The sequence below is a fragment of the Cervus canadensis genome, chromosome 32 (assembly GCF_019320065.1).
Source record: "Cervus canadensis isolate Bull #8, Minnesota chromosome 32, ASM1932006v1, whole genome shotgun sequence".
Lineage (NCBI taxonomy): Eukaryota > Metazoa > Chordata > Mammalia > Artiodactyla > Cervidae > Cervus > Cervus canadensis.
Window position 1 is genome coordinate 4,698,464 of NC_057417.1, and position 15,310 is coordinate 4,713,773.

The 15,310-nt window shown below is 55.0% G+C and overlaps 1 protein-coding gene across 3 annotated transcripts; it reads left to right on the plus strand.

Moving 5' to 3' along the window:
* Positions 1–717: 717 nt before the first annotated feature.
* On the plus strand, positions 718–15,078 carry DEXI (Dexi homolog). 3 transcript variants are annotated; one of them, XM_043455638.1, is made up of 3 exons: positions 718–1,198; positions 13,763–13,821; positions 14,428–15,078. In XM_043455638.1, the coding sequence occupies exon 1, from the start codon at positions 766–768 to the stop codon at positions 1,051–1,053; it is 288 nt and encodes a 95-aa protein (XP_043311573.1). In that variant the 5' UTR covers positions 718–765; the 3' UTR covers positions 1,054–1,198; positions 13,763–13,821; positions 14,428–15,078. The 3 variants fall into 3 exon arrangements, with proteins under 3 accessions (XP_043311573.1, XP_043311572.1, XP_043311571.1); XM_043455637.1 differs by lacking the exon at positions 13,763–13,821; XM_043455636.1 differs by lacking the exon at positions 13,763–13,821 and having other exon boundaries at positions 1,049–1,198.
* The last annotated feature ends 232 nt before the right edge of the window (positions 15,079–15,310 follow it).

A 15,310-nucleotide genomic window follows, 5' to 3' on the forward strand; every position in this document is an offset into this window, starting at 1 on the left:
GGCCAATGAGCGCAGGCGTCGAGCGAGCCAATGAGCGCAGGGGATGGGGAGGCAACGAGCCAATGAGCGCGGGGAGGGGGCGACGAGCCAATGAGCGCGGGGAAGAGGGCGGCGAGCCAATGAGCGCGGGGAAGAGGGCGGCGAGCCAATGAGCGCGGGGAAGAGGGCGGCGAGCCAATGAGCGCGGGGATGGGGGGCGGCGAGCCAATGAGCGCAGGGCTGCTCCGGAGGCGGTGCTCGGAACGCGACCTGGAGGGCTACGCGGCAGCCGCAGCCATGGGCGCAGCGCCTTCGCGGGCGCCGGGCGGGCTCAAGGAACGGCCGGGAGCGGCTGAGGAGACAGTCGCCGGGACTGGTCTTTGACGCTGAGCCGCGGTGGGGAGGGTGCCCGCAGGCGCCGCGAGGGCCAGAGAGCGGGAGCGGGGAGCATCGGAGGAGCCCCGGGCAGCCGCCGGCCACTTCGGGAAGGGGGTTGGGGGCGGGTGCCTAGCCTGATCGCTGGAAAGGGTCGACAGTGCGGTGTGGCCGCCTCTGCGGGTGGGGTGACCCGCCTGACACCTCTCAGGGGCCGGGGCGCGTCCGCAGGGGCCGACTCACATCTCTTGAGGGGACGCTGCCGGGGCCCAGGGCTGCCTGGGCCAGCCCCGGGGAGCCCCTGGATGGCTGAACTGCCCCCGCGCCGGCCGCCCGGGCGCCGCAGCGGCTGAGCTCGCCGGGATCGCCGGGCCGCCGCCGCCGCCGCCCGCCGCCCTCGCCGCCCGCTGCATGCCCGGCGCCCGGGTCGCGGCCCACCTGGACGCTCTGGGCCCCCTGGTCCCCTCCGTGCCGCCGCCGCTCTTGCCCTCTATGTTCTACGTGGGCCTGTTCTTCGTCAATGTGCTGATCTTGTACTACGCCTTCCTCATGGAGTACATCGTCCTCAACGTGGGCCTCGTCTTCCTGCCCGAGGACATGGACCAGGCGCTGGTGGACCTCGGTGTGCTCTCCGACCCCGGCTCGGGCCTCTACGACGCCGACTCGGAGCTTGATGTCTTCGATGGTTACTTGGAGTAGGCTCGGCTGCCCCCGCCGCTCTCCCCACGACCCGCAACCCTCAACCCGGACCGGGGCCCAGGTCATGCCGCTGCTGTTGATTGAGGGCACCGCCTGGCCAGGGATGGGACCCCCAGGACGAGGCCCGCTTCGGCCGCCAAGGCCTGTAAGTGCCCTCTCTGCGCAGGATGAGGGCGGGCTGGGGCGCTGGCGAGGAAGAGGGAGGCAGCCCAAGCCGGACACACACCCCTCCCCCAAGCCTCTGATTTCCCAGTCCAGATCTGTTTGGATGACGGGAAAGGCTGGATTTTTCTTAGGCCCTTAGTTAGGGTTGGAAGGCTTCTCCTAGCGAAGATGCCAGCTGTGAAGAAGGGAAGGGATGCAGGACCCAAGTGGCTTCCTGGTTAGCCATAGTAGCAACTTCACAGCTTGGGGAGAAAGCTTTTGCACCCAAATCCATTTGAGGCAGGCCTGTCAACTCCTCCCCCCTCCATCCTTAGCTTGCATCGATGGTGACCTTGCCTTTGGGGATACTCCCACTAGTCCTGGAAGGATGAAGACTTGCAGTGTTAAAAGAGGGAGGAAGCCAGACACGGATCACCTTTGTCTTATGGCCCCTTGGAGGACTGGGTGGGGACATAGAGCAAGGGTTCCCGGCTGATGCTGTGAAAGGAGAAACCTCCTTCAGCAAAGAACCCTGTACTTCCTGCGGCATTGGCTTGGCTGCCGCTTTGGAGTCAAGTTTCAGGGAGCCCCAGCTCATCAGTTCCGCAGCTCGAATCTGCAGGGGCTGCCAGTTTCGCAGGCTGCTTTCACAGATGAGGCCAGTTGGGGCTTGGTGCTGCGGTGGCTTTGCCTGCCTGCTGTGTTTGCTAGGCAAACTCAAGGGGCTTGGGGACCAGCAGAAGGAACTACAGAATCCTTGCACTGAGGTGTTAAAGCCCTGCCTCTGGGCTGCCACCAGAAAGCTGTGTCTGGCCCCACCTTGTGTGTTGGTGGGAGGGAAATGAAGATCCAGCAAGGAGGAAGATGTGGCCAGAGTCACGGCCGGGAAGAGAGGCAGCAGACGTAGATGAGAGAGGCTCTAGTGAGGGTTCAGGGGGCGTGCAGGCGTTTCTCAGCTGAGCCCCTCAGCTGGGTGTGCCAGGCACTGTCCTGAGTGGCAGGGGACACTGAGGTGGTGGGCAGGGGCTCCTTTTGGAAAACGGGCACTAACGCCAGTCACCCTAAGCATGCTGCGTTTACTCCTTCCTGTTGCCTATGTTAGTCTAGATGACCATAGTCAGAGGCTGATGCAAGGTGGGCAGGACATACTAGCAGTGTCAGCCTGGGGGGCTGACAGATTTCTTTGAAGAAAGCTTTATTTGAGCTCAGGGAGACCGTAGCAAGAGCCAAGTGCCTGGTGGCGCGTGTGTCAGCTGCTCTGCATACCTATCCAGTTGGCTGGCGTGCCTGCCATCCATCCATCGATTTGTTCTTTTCTTGAACAGATGTTTACCCAGTACCTAGTGCGCCTTGGTGAACACAGTGAACAAGACAGACTCAGACCCAGGCCTCTTGGCACTTGGTGAGAAAGACAAGCAGGTTCCCAAACAAGGCTGTGAGATTTTTGAGAGCTACAGTAGAAAGGCGTGACATCCCCTATTGCGTTCACTACTATTTCCTTGCTTAGAACAGCTCCTGGCATCTAGTAATTGCTCAGTAAATGCTTGGATAAGTGAAACAGAGGACTGGGAGATGGGCTGCTTCAGGCAGGGGGTTCAGAGAAGGCCTCTCTCAAGATGTGACACCTTTGAGCTGAGCCCTAAATTGATGGAAGGAACCGCACGTGATGATCTGGAGAAAAGCAGTCCAGGCCTAGGGACCCACTAGTGCCAAGGGCGTGAGGTGGGAGAGAGCTGGTTCTTCCAACAACTGCAAGGAGGCCAGTGTGACAGAATAGCCCCAGGAGAGGTTAGTGGGGTGGGCGGGGCCAAATCATTTGGGACCTGGGATGCCTCGGCCACAAGCAATGTGAGGCCATCAGAAGGTTTTAGGCAGGGTGGGACACAATTCCGGTCCACATTTTGCAAAGATAACTGGTGGTTGTGGGCAGGATGAGCCATAAGGGAAAGTGTGGAAATTGGGAAGCCAGTTAGGAACTGGTTAGTTGCTCAGGCCAGAGGTGATGGAGGCTTGGATGAGGCAAAGTTGGTGAAGATGGAGAAACACAAACAGAGCAAGAATGCCTTTTGGAGGTAGAACCTATGGGATCCACTCAGAACCTGTACTGAGTGTCAATATATGCCACGCCTGGTTCTAGGCTCTTTGTGTATTCACTCATTGGGTCATTCAACAAATGTTAGCTCTGCCTGCTCTCACAAGTTCGATCCCTGGGTGGGGAAGATCCCCTGGAGGAGGAAATGGCACCCCACTCCAGTATCTTTGCCTGGAAAGTGCCACGGACAGAGGAGCCTAGTGGACTACAGTCCACAGGGTCGCAGAGTCGGACGCGACTGAAGCGACTGGGCACGCATGCGCACAGGCTCTCCTGGCGCGCCCTAGCGGTCCCGCCGTGAATCCCCGCCCCCAGCCGAGCTTTGGACTTGCAGCGGTGCAGCTTGGCGATGAACGTCTTATTTTATCTCTTCACCACATCAACTGCAACACTTGCCATTCCAAATGAAAACATTGGCACCCTCTGGACCAAGACGCGAAGCCCAAATGCTTCGGCATACTTTGCAGCCAACACTGTTTGAGCAGAAACACCAGGAAGTGTATCTCAAGGACACCCTTGCAAAGCTTTCCAAGTGACAGGGCCTGACTTGGGCGGGTGGGGAGGCCCGGGGCTGTGGGGAATACTGGTGCCTGGAGAAATGGTGGGAACCAGGCACTGGGTGCCTTCTTGCTCAGTCCCAGATCCAAGCCACGGTGGCCTACGTCCCAAAGACGGGAAGCCCAGACTCCATTTGGGGAGGGGTGGCTAGTAGCAAGAAAAGCCTGTGGGAAAGATGAAAGGTGATCTGACTGCACCTACTCTCCTGGCCCCTTTTGTAAGCAGAACACCAGTAGTCAAATCTTGCTCCTTCGTACTCTTTCTCAGGTAGACACAGTCTCCTGTTACACACAGGCCAATCCAGGAAACACTGACTAAGGATGTGGGCTCACCAGGCATGGGGGACTAGGGTGATCTCAGGATGAAAGGTGCACTCATTTTTGCTCCCTCTCTTTTTTTCCACATTACTCAGTTTCTCAAATATTTGCTGAGCACCTATTTAAGGAGGCAGTATTAGGCTTCCCTGGTGGCTCAGTGGTAAAGAATCCACCTGCCAATGCAGGAGACTCAGGTTTGATCCCTGGTTTGGGAAGATTCCCTAGAGGAGGAAATTGCAACCCACTCCAGTATTCTTGTCTGGGAAATCCCATGGACGGAGGAGCGTGGTGGGCTACAGTCCATGGGGTCGTAAAGTGCCTAGACGCAAGATAACCTAGGTTCAAATACCAATCCTAGTTGTGACCTTGGGCATGCTACAGTACCTCCCCAGGTGTCAGATTCCTCTTCTGTAAAGCAGGGATCATAATCTACTTCATTGTGAGGATTGAATGAGATAAGATGTAAAGCTCTTAGACCTTCCCCTATGTGTGTGACACATGAAAGTTAACCACTATTATTGTACACTCAGGCCCTTGTGAATGTAAAAACCTGCATGTACCCTCAGGTATGCATATTTATATCCCATGATGAGCAAGACAGGCTTCCCTTGTGGCTCAGCTGGTAAAGAATCCGCCTGCAATGCCAGAGACCTGGATTCCATCCCTGGGTCGGGAGAATCCCCTGGAGAAGGGAGCGGCAACCCACTCCAGTATCCTGGCCTGGAGAATTCCATGGACTGTGGAGTCCATGGGGTCGCAAAGAGTCGGACAGTACTGAGCAACTTTCACTTTCTCTTCTTTCATGAGCAAGAGAGGACTGGCTGCCTGAGTGCTGGGCAGGTCTGGGTCTGGACCACCAGGACAGACTTCCCACTCTGCCTGGCTGGCCCAGGACCCTCGAGAGGCCTTTCCTGTCACCCCGTGGTCTCTAATGGCCACCCAATCTGGAGAGCCATGGCTGTGGTTTTCCTCGAATATTCTTCGTTGCCCAGGAGCGGGGACTGGGGACCAGGCGCTCCTTCCCAGGAGAGAGGGCTGCTGCAGCTCGCCTGGGCACTGGGGAGAGTCCTCACGTCCCAGCGGTTCCACTGCGGAGGCAGCTTAGCTGGATTGATTTGTCCTGGTTCCTGATGAAAGCAGCCTCTGCCTGCCAGCGCTCTCTTGGCGTGGAGGGAGAGGAGGTTCTCTGCGCTGGAAATAGAGGGACTGGAGAGCATTGCTGCCCGAGTCAGCAGGGCCTGGGGGAGGCCAGGTTGGGAGCTAAGGGTAGGCAGACCAGGTCTGCCTATCACAGGGTTTCCCGGATGGCAGTGTCCTGAGTGCTGCCACAGCTGCCCCTTCCTGACCCGCCTGCCCTGGTCTCTTGGTGGCAGTCTGTGGCCTGTGCCATCAGCAGAACACTCAGGCTGGGCATCTGGCTTCCCGGCTCGGAAACCCAAACCTCCCTTGGGGATGCACACGATAGGTTCAGATGGTGGGAGGGGCTGCTCTCTCCTCCCAAGGTGGAGCTCTGGGGAGGGGTCAGGGTGGAGGGGGGGGTGGGGGAGCCAGGTGGGAGGGAGACAAGTGGTGATGCGGGTTGATGGGTGCGCCCCCAGGCCCTGCTGCCTCTCCAGCTCTCTGAGGCCCCCTGGGAAGTGTGCTGGCTGCCCCACTTGACAGGAGAAGACCCCCCATGTGTCCCAAGACAGCTGAGGTCCCGGGGGCCCCGTTCCCTCATGCCCGAGTTGTGCAAACTGGAGATTTCATCCGAGGGAAACCCTCACAGCCCTTGCCTCTGTTTCTTGAACTAAGAAATGAAGGGCTCCTGTCAACTTGACCACTGTATTCCTGGTTTATGTGCCAGCCTCCCCTCCTGGGAAACCAAGACCACAATAAAACGGACAGGCAGCCGCATCCCCCATGTCTCAGAGAAAGAAACTGAGGCCTGGAAAGGGGTGGGTGAGGGACCAGGGGTACAAAGCTGGCAAGACAGCCAAGCCCCTGACCCAGTGCTGAGGGAGGGTGCAGAGGGGCTCCCAGCTCCCCTCCTTGGCTTGCCAGGCCTGCCTCATATGTTCTCTTGGTCCTTGGTCTGAGTTACTTTTTTTAAACTTTATTTTGAAATAATTTCACAATTACACAAGTTGCAAAGAATTCCCATTTACACTTCACTCAAATTCACCAAGTGCATCCATTCATATTTGCCACGCTCGTTCGTGTATACAAAATGCTTACTCAATGTGCACATGTATGTGTATATGTATACATGCTTCCATGTATGTGTATATACATGTGTACATGTATGAGTATTTTTCTGAACCATTTTGAAAACAGTTTGCAGATACTATGTCTGTTTACTCCTAAATATTTCAGTGTATATTTCCTTTGAATGACGGCATTTACTTAAATCATCACAGTACCACTGTCAAAATCAACAAATTTAATGTTGATGACATTCTTAGGACCAGTCTGAGCTGTGACTGCTCAGATTTCGTCAGTTGTGCCGAGAGTGTCCTTGCACAGTAAAGCAGGGAGGCTGGGGAGGGAGCTGAGGTCCAGGATCCAATCCCAGGTCGCCCTTGTCATCCCTTGTCATGTCTCTTGTGCCGTCTTACAATCCCTCGGCCTGTTTCTTTCATGACATTGACATTTTTTAAGCATGCGAGTCTGGTATTTTGTAGACTGTCTCTCGGTTGGGTTTGTCTGATGTTTACTCCTGAGTTTAGATTCAGATGGTGTACTTTTTGGCAGGAATACCACAGGGAAGTGAGCATGTGTCCTGAGTACATCTTATGAGGAGACACGTGATGTCTGTCAGCCTCATTACCGGTGATATTAACTGACCACTTGCTTAAGGTCTTCCCTGCTGCCTGTCTCCATTGCAGAGTTCCTGTTCCTCCCTTTATAGTTTATGGTGAAGTATGTTTGTTCCAGAGCTTAATTTCTTAAAAATCTGCCTTTTTCATGTGAATTTATTTTTAAGAGACAGTTTATGTCACTGAAAAGAGAAAACCAGCATCATTTGGCATGGATAAAAATACCAAGTGCCAAAGTCATTAACTTCTGGACAAATACTAAAGCCAGCTAAAAGCACAGGGCCCTCAGCTCTTGGTTAAAAAGTCAAGTTAGCGACTGTCATGTGATAAACTCTAGGATCAAAGTGGAACTTTCTTCTCCAGGTAACCATAAGGATTGGCCAGGAACCAAAAAGCCAGTCCCTGGCTCCCTGGGTGGCTCCCAGGTTTATCCCAGGCCATCTCCATGGACCCCCCCTAAGACTGGTGCTTAGAGACTTTGCAGTCAGATTTGGGTTTAAGTCCCAACTGGACTAGGGCATTCACCTCCCCAAGCCTCAGGTTCCTTCTCTGTAAAATGGGGAGGATAGTGGTCCCTGTTGAAGGGCTCAAATCTGCCTGCCAGTGCAGGAGATGGAAGCGATGAGGGTTCAATCCCTAGGTCGGGAAGATCCCCTGGAGGAGGAGATGGCAACCCACTCCAGTATCCTGGCCGGGAAAATCCCATGGACAGAGGAGCCTGGCGGGCTACAGTCCAGTGGGGATCAGAGAGTCAGACACGACCGAGCTGTGAAAGCAGTTGAAGGGCTCTTGCACGCCAGGTGAGATGGTGATGGTCCCGCAGCTGATTCTTGATCAGTGATGCCATCGGTGGTGGTGGTGTGTCAGACCCGGAGCAGGTCGGCCCAAGAAGCCTTCCCCTTTCCCGAGCCCCCTTCCTCTGTGGGGGCCGGTTGCCAACGAGGGCGTGTCTGTTGGGCAGCCTTTGAATCCGTCCGAGCGTGGTGATAACTGGTGCCCAGTGAGCCAGGTGATGCTGGTATCCTCGTAGCTGGCAGCCCCTGCCCCAAGCCTGGGGGTGGCTGGGACCTGCTTCCAGTGTCAGTTGCCCCCTGAAGGGGCAAGCTCCATTCCTGGGAACCCTTCCTGCCAGGGGCCTTGGCTCCGTGGTTGTAAGTAACTGCATCTCCAGTTTCCCCTGAGCATCACCCCATGAAACAGGTGGGGCAGGGCTCATTAGCTCCATTTGACAGGGCAGAAAACTGAGGCTTGGGGAGGCTCAGGGACTCGCCCCAGACACCCTGCCGCGAGGGGGCTGCGTGGCGCCTCCTGGCCACACTCCCAGTGCTCCCCCTCACAGGCGGCCCGGGAGGCAGTGCGCACGCCGGAGCCTAGCGCGGAGCCTAGCGCGGGCTGGCTGTGGATGCCCTGCCCCCTCTCAGGCACTTGCTGCTTTGCACTTTGGAGCAGAGGAACCTGGCCCAGGCTCCCTTTTTGCAGGCCAGGAGTTTCTAGCTAGAATTAATGGTCTCAGCATTTATCTGTTGCTTTCTGTTTATGACAGATGATCTTGTTTTTTTTCATTCACGATAGTGACATCAAGATTGCTTTTAAAATTGTGGAATTTGCGGGGGAGAAACCAGTGCAGTAGTTCAGGTGGTTCTTGGCTGTGGAGGGACTCAGAAGGCCTCGTGGAGCCTGGGGCGCAGGCCAGCTGGAGTCGCTCCTGGACGAGGAGTTATCACAGAACCTGTGGTTGAGGGGCGTCAGCCGCCAACACAGAAACCAGCATCCAGACACTCTGGAGAAAGGGGCCAGGACCCTAGCTTCCCCCAGGAGCCTGGACCCAGGCAGACAGGCGAGGTCTCCTTCGCCCTCCTGCTTCCGGCCACACACTCGTCCACCAGCCACGGCAGAGGCCTTGCTGTGCGCGGCCTGGTGCTGAGATGGCAGCGGGGACCCTGGGCAAGTCATATCCACTGGCGTGTGTCTTTATGGCTTTAATTGGCTGGTCGGTACGTGGAGAAGGAGGAATGGGCAGTGGGTGCCCAGCAGGCAGGGCCTTTTGGAGGAGGGAAGGGTTACCCCTTTAGAAGGCCCCCTGCAACAAGGAGACCCCCATTCCCATCCTGTGTGTTTTTTAGCTGAGAACAGGTGGAGATATGGAGGGGAGGGGCCGTGTGTGCTGAGTATTGCAGGCATTCCACCAACACAATTTCATGTAATCCTTGTAACAAACAGCCAGCAGTTTGTTTCAGATGGGGACCCAACCAGAGAGGTTAGGTGACTTGCCTGAGGTCACACAGCTAGGAAGGGGCAGAGCCTGAAGGACTCGAGACTGGCCAATTCTGGACCTCACCTGGGCTATCCCAGAGGAGCAGGAGAGTGGGACGGCCCAGCTGCACAGAGAATCCTCTTCCAGCATGTCCAGAGCATCGCCCCACCAGCACTTTTAAGACACAGATCTCAAAGCATCTCCGCAGAGATACCAGACTGAAACATTGCTTGTTAAGATGAATCAAGCACCCAACTATCATTCTGATGACAAGCCAGTCAGCCAGCCATTCCTTCTGTCCAGCTCTGGGGAATGGCCTGGAAGGAAAGGTTACAGTTTCAGAAAGAGAAAATATCCAAAGCCAATAGCTGATGAATTGTCGGTCATGCTCTAAGGATATCAGGAGGTGGGAGAACCTACTGCCTAGATTCTCTAAGCTACAGCCTCAGGATATTCTCAGCCCGGGGTTTCTGATGCCGGAGGAAAGAAATGAACTAGGTGCCAAGAGGAACTGAGAAAGACGTTGGGGTCAGACCACAGAGGTTTAGATCCTGTCTCTGCCATTTAAGAGCTGTGTGACCTTGCTTGGTTAACTTAACCTCTCTGAGCCCCATCTAAAACTCAGGGATGATGGTCCTACTTGGCTCCACCCTCTGGGGTTGTTTGAGGAATAAATGAGCTAAGTCATGATTTGCAGTAGATAGTACAAGGTGAGCACAGGTGCTTGATAATTTGTCAGCTGGTTTGCTGTGAGACCAGACTTGCAAGTCAACCGAGGAGGTTGGTCTGTTAACAGCAACGATGTGTGGCACAGATGCGAGGAGCCAGGACATCCTCCCGCCAGCAGCAGAGGCCTGGGGCCACGCCTCTGTCCTCACTGTGCTGTGTGACTTAGGACAGGTCACTGCCCTCTCTGGGCCCCTTCATTCTCTGGAGTGACCAACTCAGATCAGGGTCTCCCAAACCTCATATGACACCATCAACAATTTTTGCCACATTTGCTTGCCTGAACTGTTATTTATGCAGTTAACACAAGTTAAACATACACTTACAAGTGTTAGTTGTTCAGTCATGTCCGACTCTTTGTGACCCCATGGACTGTAGCCCGCCAGGCTCCTCTGTCCACAGGATTCTCCAGGCAAGAATGCTGGAGTGGGTAGCCATGCCCTTCTCCAGGGGGTCTTCCCAATCCAGGGATCGAACCCAGGTCTTTTGCACTCCAGGCAGATTCTTTACCATCTGAGCCACAGGGGTTATGCAGTTACTGTCTTCAAACCAGAGGCTCTCTTTTTAAAGTGAAATTAATGTGGTGGAAAGAGAGGATCTTTATGGTCTTACTATCAGAAAGGGAAGACTGGCATCATTCTCTATAAATAGAAGGTGACCCCGCAGATGAACAATGAGAACAGAGGGTGTTAGTGAATTCCAGCGGGAGCTGGTGCCTGAGCTTATTCCTTCCGGAAGTTAGCACATGTGACAGAGTCTCACTAGCCAGACTGACGCTTGCCTGGGACTCAGGTTGTTTGCAGTCGTGAGCATTGGGAGGGGAGTGAGGCCCTGTTCCAAGTGGGGGTCCCATGTTCTCTAACAGCCCTTCCCCCAAATCTGAAATGGGCTCAAGTTCAGTCCCCTGCCTTGGAGAGTGTGCAGTGAGCCCTGGTAATGGTGAATTGGAATAAACAATTCTGCTCTGCTTTCCTGGATGCCAGAGGTCTAGGGAGCTCCACGCTGACTGCCACAGGGAACCCCGGAGTCCCCATGGGGGAGGGAGGTCTGCAGAAGGTGGGCTCCTGGTGGGACGGGAGGGGAACTCGTGAACACTCCTGGAGGATGGAGCTCTCCAGTGCTCTGGTTGCAGCCCCAGCTTCCCCTCCGGCCTGCCGGGTCCTGGGTCATCAGTGGGAGCCGAGGATGGTCTCTGAGCGGTGGAAGGCTGTGTTCCTAGCTGAGCTGTAGGAGGTGACTCTGCCGAGGACACGAGAACCTGACCGGATGTGGCCCCTGCCAACCTCGCCATGTCTCCCCCAGGGCTGGGCTTCCCAGGCGGCACTCGCAGTAAAGAACCCGCCTGCCATTGCAGGAGACGCAGCAGATGCAGGTTCGATCCCTGGGTTGGGAAGAGCCCCTGGAGGAGGGCATGGCAGCCCACTCCAGTATTCTTGCCTGGAGAATCCCACGGACAGAGGAGCCTGGCGGGCTGTGGTCCATAGCGTCGCAGAGAGTCAGACACGACTGACTTAGCACGCGCGCACTCATGACCAGCCTTCAACCCTTTTCCACCCCAAACCAACTACAGGAGGTTCTGAGACCTGGTCACCAGTCCTCCCACTATCTGGCATGTCCTTCATACACACCTTTCCCCAGACTCTGGGCTCCGTCTGTTCCCTGTGCTTCCTCCTGGGTCAGTTACCTTTGGCTGCAGTTGCTCCCTAGATGTGTTTCAGAGGCAGAGACTACACTCATCTCAGGGTCCCCAGTGCCCAGGTCAGGCCCTGGCATACATAAGGCATGAGATTATGTAATGTTTAAAATCTCCAGTGGAAAAAGTCCTGGAGAGCTGAGCATCCTTAAAAAGTTTCTTACTCCGTCTGAACCTTAGTGTCTTCATCTGTAAAATGGAATCATAATAGTACCTAACTCCTGGGGTGTTAGGAGGGTTGAAAGAAATGACCCGTGTGATGCTCCATCTCAGGCGCGCAATCCCCAGGAGCTGACCCCAGAGCAAACAATTCCAGTGCACATTGTTTATTTGGAAGGTGATCCAGGGGCTTCCCAGGTGGCACTAGTGGTAAATAACCCACCTGCCAATGCAGGAGACATAAGATCTTCCCCTGGGTCGGGAAGATTCCCCTGAAGGTGGGCATGGCAACCCACTCTAATATTCTTGCCTGGAGAATCCCATGGACAGAGGAGCCTGGCGGGCTACAGTCCATAGGGCCTCAAAGAGTTGGACACGACAGAAGCAACTTAGCATGCTATGCCCAGGAATTAACTAATGTGGAGTGGGGCAGTGAGACCGAGAAGGAATGTATCATCTAGCAGGTCACCTCCAAGGCCCTGGGCTCAGTCCTGCTCAGGAGCTCTGGGAAGCAGTGTAATGGAGAATATAGCGCTGAGTCGCTCCAGCTGCCACACGAGAGCTGGGATACTGAAAGGGTGAAAGTGTCAGGCTGTCAGTCATGTCTGACTCTATGACCCCATGGACTGGAGCCCACCAGGCTCCTCTGTCCATGGGATTTCCCAGGCAAGAATACTGGAGTGGATTGTCATTCCGTTCTCCAGGAGATCTTCCCAACCCAGGGATAGAACCCCAGTCTCCTGCATTGCAGGCAGATTCTTTACCACTTGAGCCCGTAGGGAATGGGGTATTGATTCCCAGCTTTCTGGCCTTCACCAGTTGGAAGGCAGCTGTGGAAAGATATTGGCTCTGCCTGCACTTGCAGCCTGGAGCCTAAGCAGGCTCTGGAGGCAGAGAGGCCTCAGGCAAAGAGGCGGGTTCCTGCAGCTGGAAGCTGCGAGGTTAGGGTGCCTCGGGAGGGTGAGTGGACTGGGTTGGGTGCGGCACCCACACTCTGCCTAGGGCTCATGGTGCAGAGTGAAAGCTCAGGAGGGGGTAACTGCCCTGATCGTGACTGTCTCCATCTTTGTCACTATTCCCGTGCCAGCCTCGCCTCCCACAGTTGAGTAACTTCAGGCAGGTCCCAACTTCAAGCAGGTCTGAACCTCTGTTTCTTTGCCTATAAAGTGTGGAGATTGTGGTTCTCAGCGGAAGCAGTTCTGCCCTAGGGAATGGGGTGAGGGGGCATTTTTATTGTTACCTTTGGGACCAAGGATGCTGCTGTACACCCCAGAACAAGCCACCTGCCATGTCAGAGAATTGTCCTGCCCCAAATATCAGTAACTCCTGATGAACAAGAGTACGTCTTGTGCTATTACATATGTATTACATGTATAATAGTGCATGTTAGTAACGTATAAGTTTTAAAAATTATTATTTTCCTAATCCTTATTTATTTGGCTGCATCAGGTCTTAGCTGGGGCACGTAGGATCTTTGTTGCCCAAAGCATGTGGGTTTACTTGTCCCACGGCATGTGGAATCTCAGTTCTCCAAGCAAGGATCGAATCCATGTCCCCTGTGTTGGAAGGTCAATTCTTAACCCCACCAGGGAAGCTCCTAATGTATGAGTTTCATGTGATGCTTGATGACATTTGCGGAAGTAGTCGGGGCTGACATCAAAGGTGGTAAGACTCAGAACTGGGGCAGGACTTGGAGCTCTAGGGGGGTGGGCGTGGGAATGTGGACCCAGAGAGAGAGCTGGGGCAGGAAAGGAGGACCCGCGGGGAGCCAGGTGGGGAGGACAGCCTGGGAAGATGGGCCAGGCGGGGCTGCTGGGTAGCTTGGCTGTGGCCACAGCCTTCCTGTTGGCGACCAGGCATCTTCCCGGCAGGGTGGGAGCTGCTGCCAAGCCCTGCCCACTCGCTGGAGCTCATGTCAGCCAGCTGACCCCAGGCAACTCTGAGCAAGCTACTCTCCTCCTTCCTCAGGTCCTGAGATGCCCTTCCTGGGGATTTTCTGCCAGGAGTGACAGTCCTACCTCTCCCAGGTGAAACCACTGCTTCCCCAGCCTGGTGCTTAGAAATCAGACACATTCATTAAAATATTTAAATAAAAAATCATAGGGGACTTATGTGACAGTCCAGTGGTTAAGACTTCTTCCAGTGTAGGGGGTACGGGCTCAATCCCTGGTCGGGGAGCCAAGATCCCACATTCCCCACCTTTTGTGCTCAGTCCTGTCCTAACTCTTTGCGACCCTGTGGTCTGTAGCCCGCCAGGCTCCTCTGTCCGTGGGATTTTCCAGGCATGAATACTGGAATGGATTGCCATTTCTTCCTCCAGGGGTCGAACCTGCCTCTCCTGCATCTCTTGCACTGCAGGCAGATTCTTTACCTCTGAGCCACCAGGGAAGCCCTAAGACTTCACCTATCTCCTGGCCAAAAAAACCAAAGCACCAAACAGAAGCAATATTGTAACAAATTCAATAAGGACTTTAAAAATGGTCCATGTCCAGAAAAGAAAAAAAAAAATTACAGAACAGCATTGCCAGCCTAAGGTTGAGGTTCCTGGTGGTTCCCCAAATTCAGACCTCTTGATGGATGGGGGCAGGTCAGTGCTTCCATGCTAGTAATGCCCCTTTGTCCCTCTTTGCCAGGCCTGCTCCCCTCAAAAGCTCCGTGCCAACAGAGAGGTTCCCGTCCGGGCCCAGGACGGTGGGACAGAGAGATTGAGAAGGAACGCTAAGGTCTGGAAGGCACGGGCCCCTGCCCGAAGGGTGAGGCAGGGGTGCCCGGAGACCTCGCCCGCCTGCGGCGTCGTGCACACAGCCTCGTCCTGGCTTCTGACCTTCCGCCTTCTCAGTGGATGTTTACACGAACCCAGCCAGAGTCAGCCTCCCTGCTTTCCACCCCCGGCTGCGTCTGCTTACCCCACTTAACCTTCGGAGAGAGAGGACACGTCATACAGAAAAGCGACTCCCAGCTCTGTTTGATGCCAGTGGAGCTCTAAGCCCTATGGGGTCTGTCCCGAGGCCGGGCTTAGATGCAGCGACTATTTCCGAGAGAGTGACTCAGAAGGAAAAGAACACCTCGGGGGCTGAGGGTGGGGTTTGGACTCATTCATTTCAAGTTGTTTGCTCGCCATCAAGTTGCCAGAACTGATACATTGTGCCAGGGGTGGGTCAGCCACCCCTCCGGCCAGAAATATTTTTTGAAAATGTGAGTGGTATGAATACTTGACTTCGATAAACCTGTAAAAGCAATACTTAGGAGGCTAACTTCTTTCAATTAAAAAATGTATGCAACTCCAACCCCTGGGGGCCCTGCCTTTTTTTTCTCCTTTGAGATTTGGGAAGGGAATCCTTACACAGAACCTCTGATAAAAGGGCAGAAGAGTCAGGACCTCCTCAGTTGGAGATCCAGTGGGGCTTGGAGGGTCTATCCAAGCTGGGCCGGTGTGGGAGTCCCACCTCGGCACCCTCCTGGTGTCCACAAGCCTCTGACAAGCCAGGACCCACCTCGGGTGTGGTGGGAAAGGCC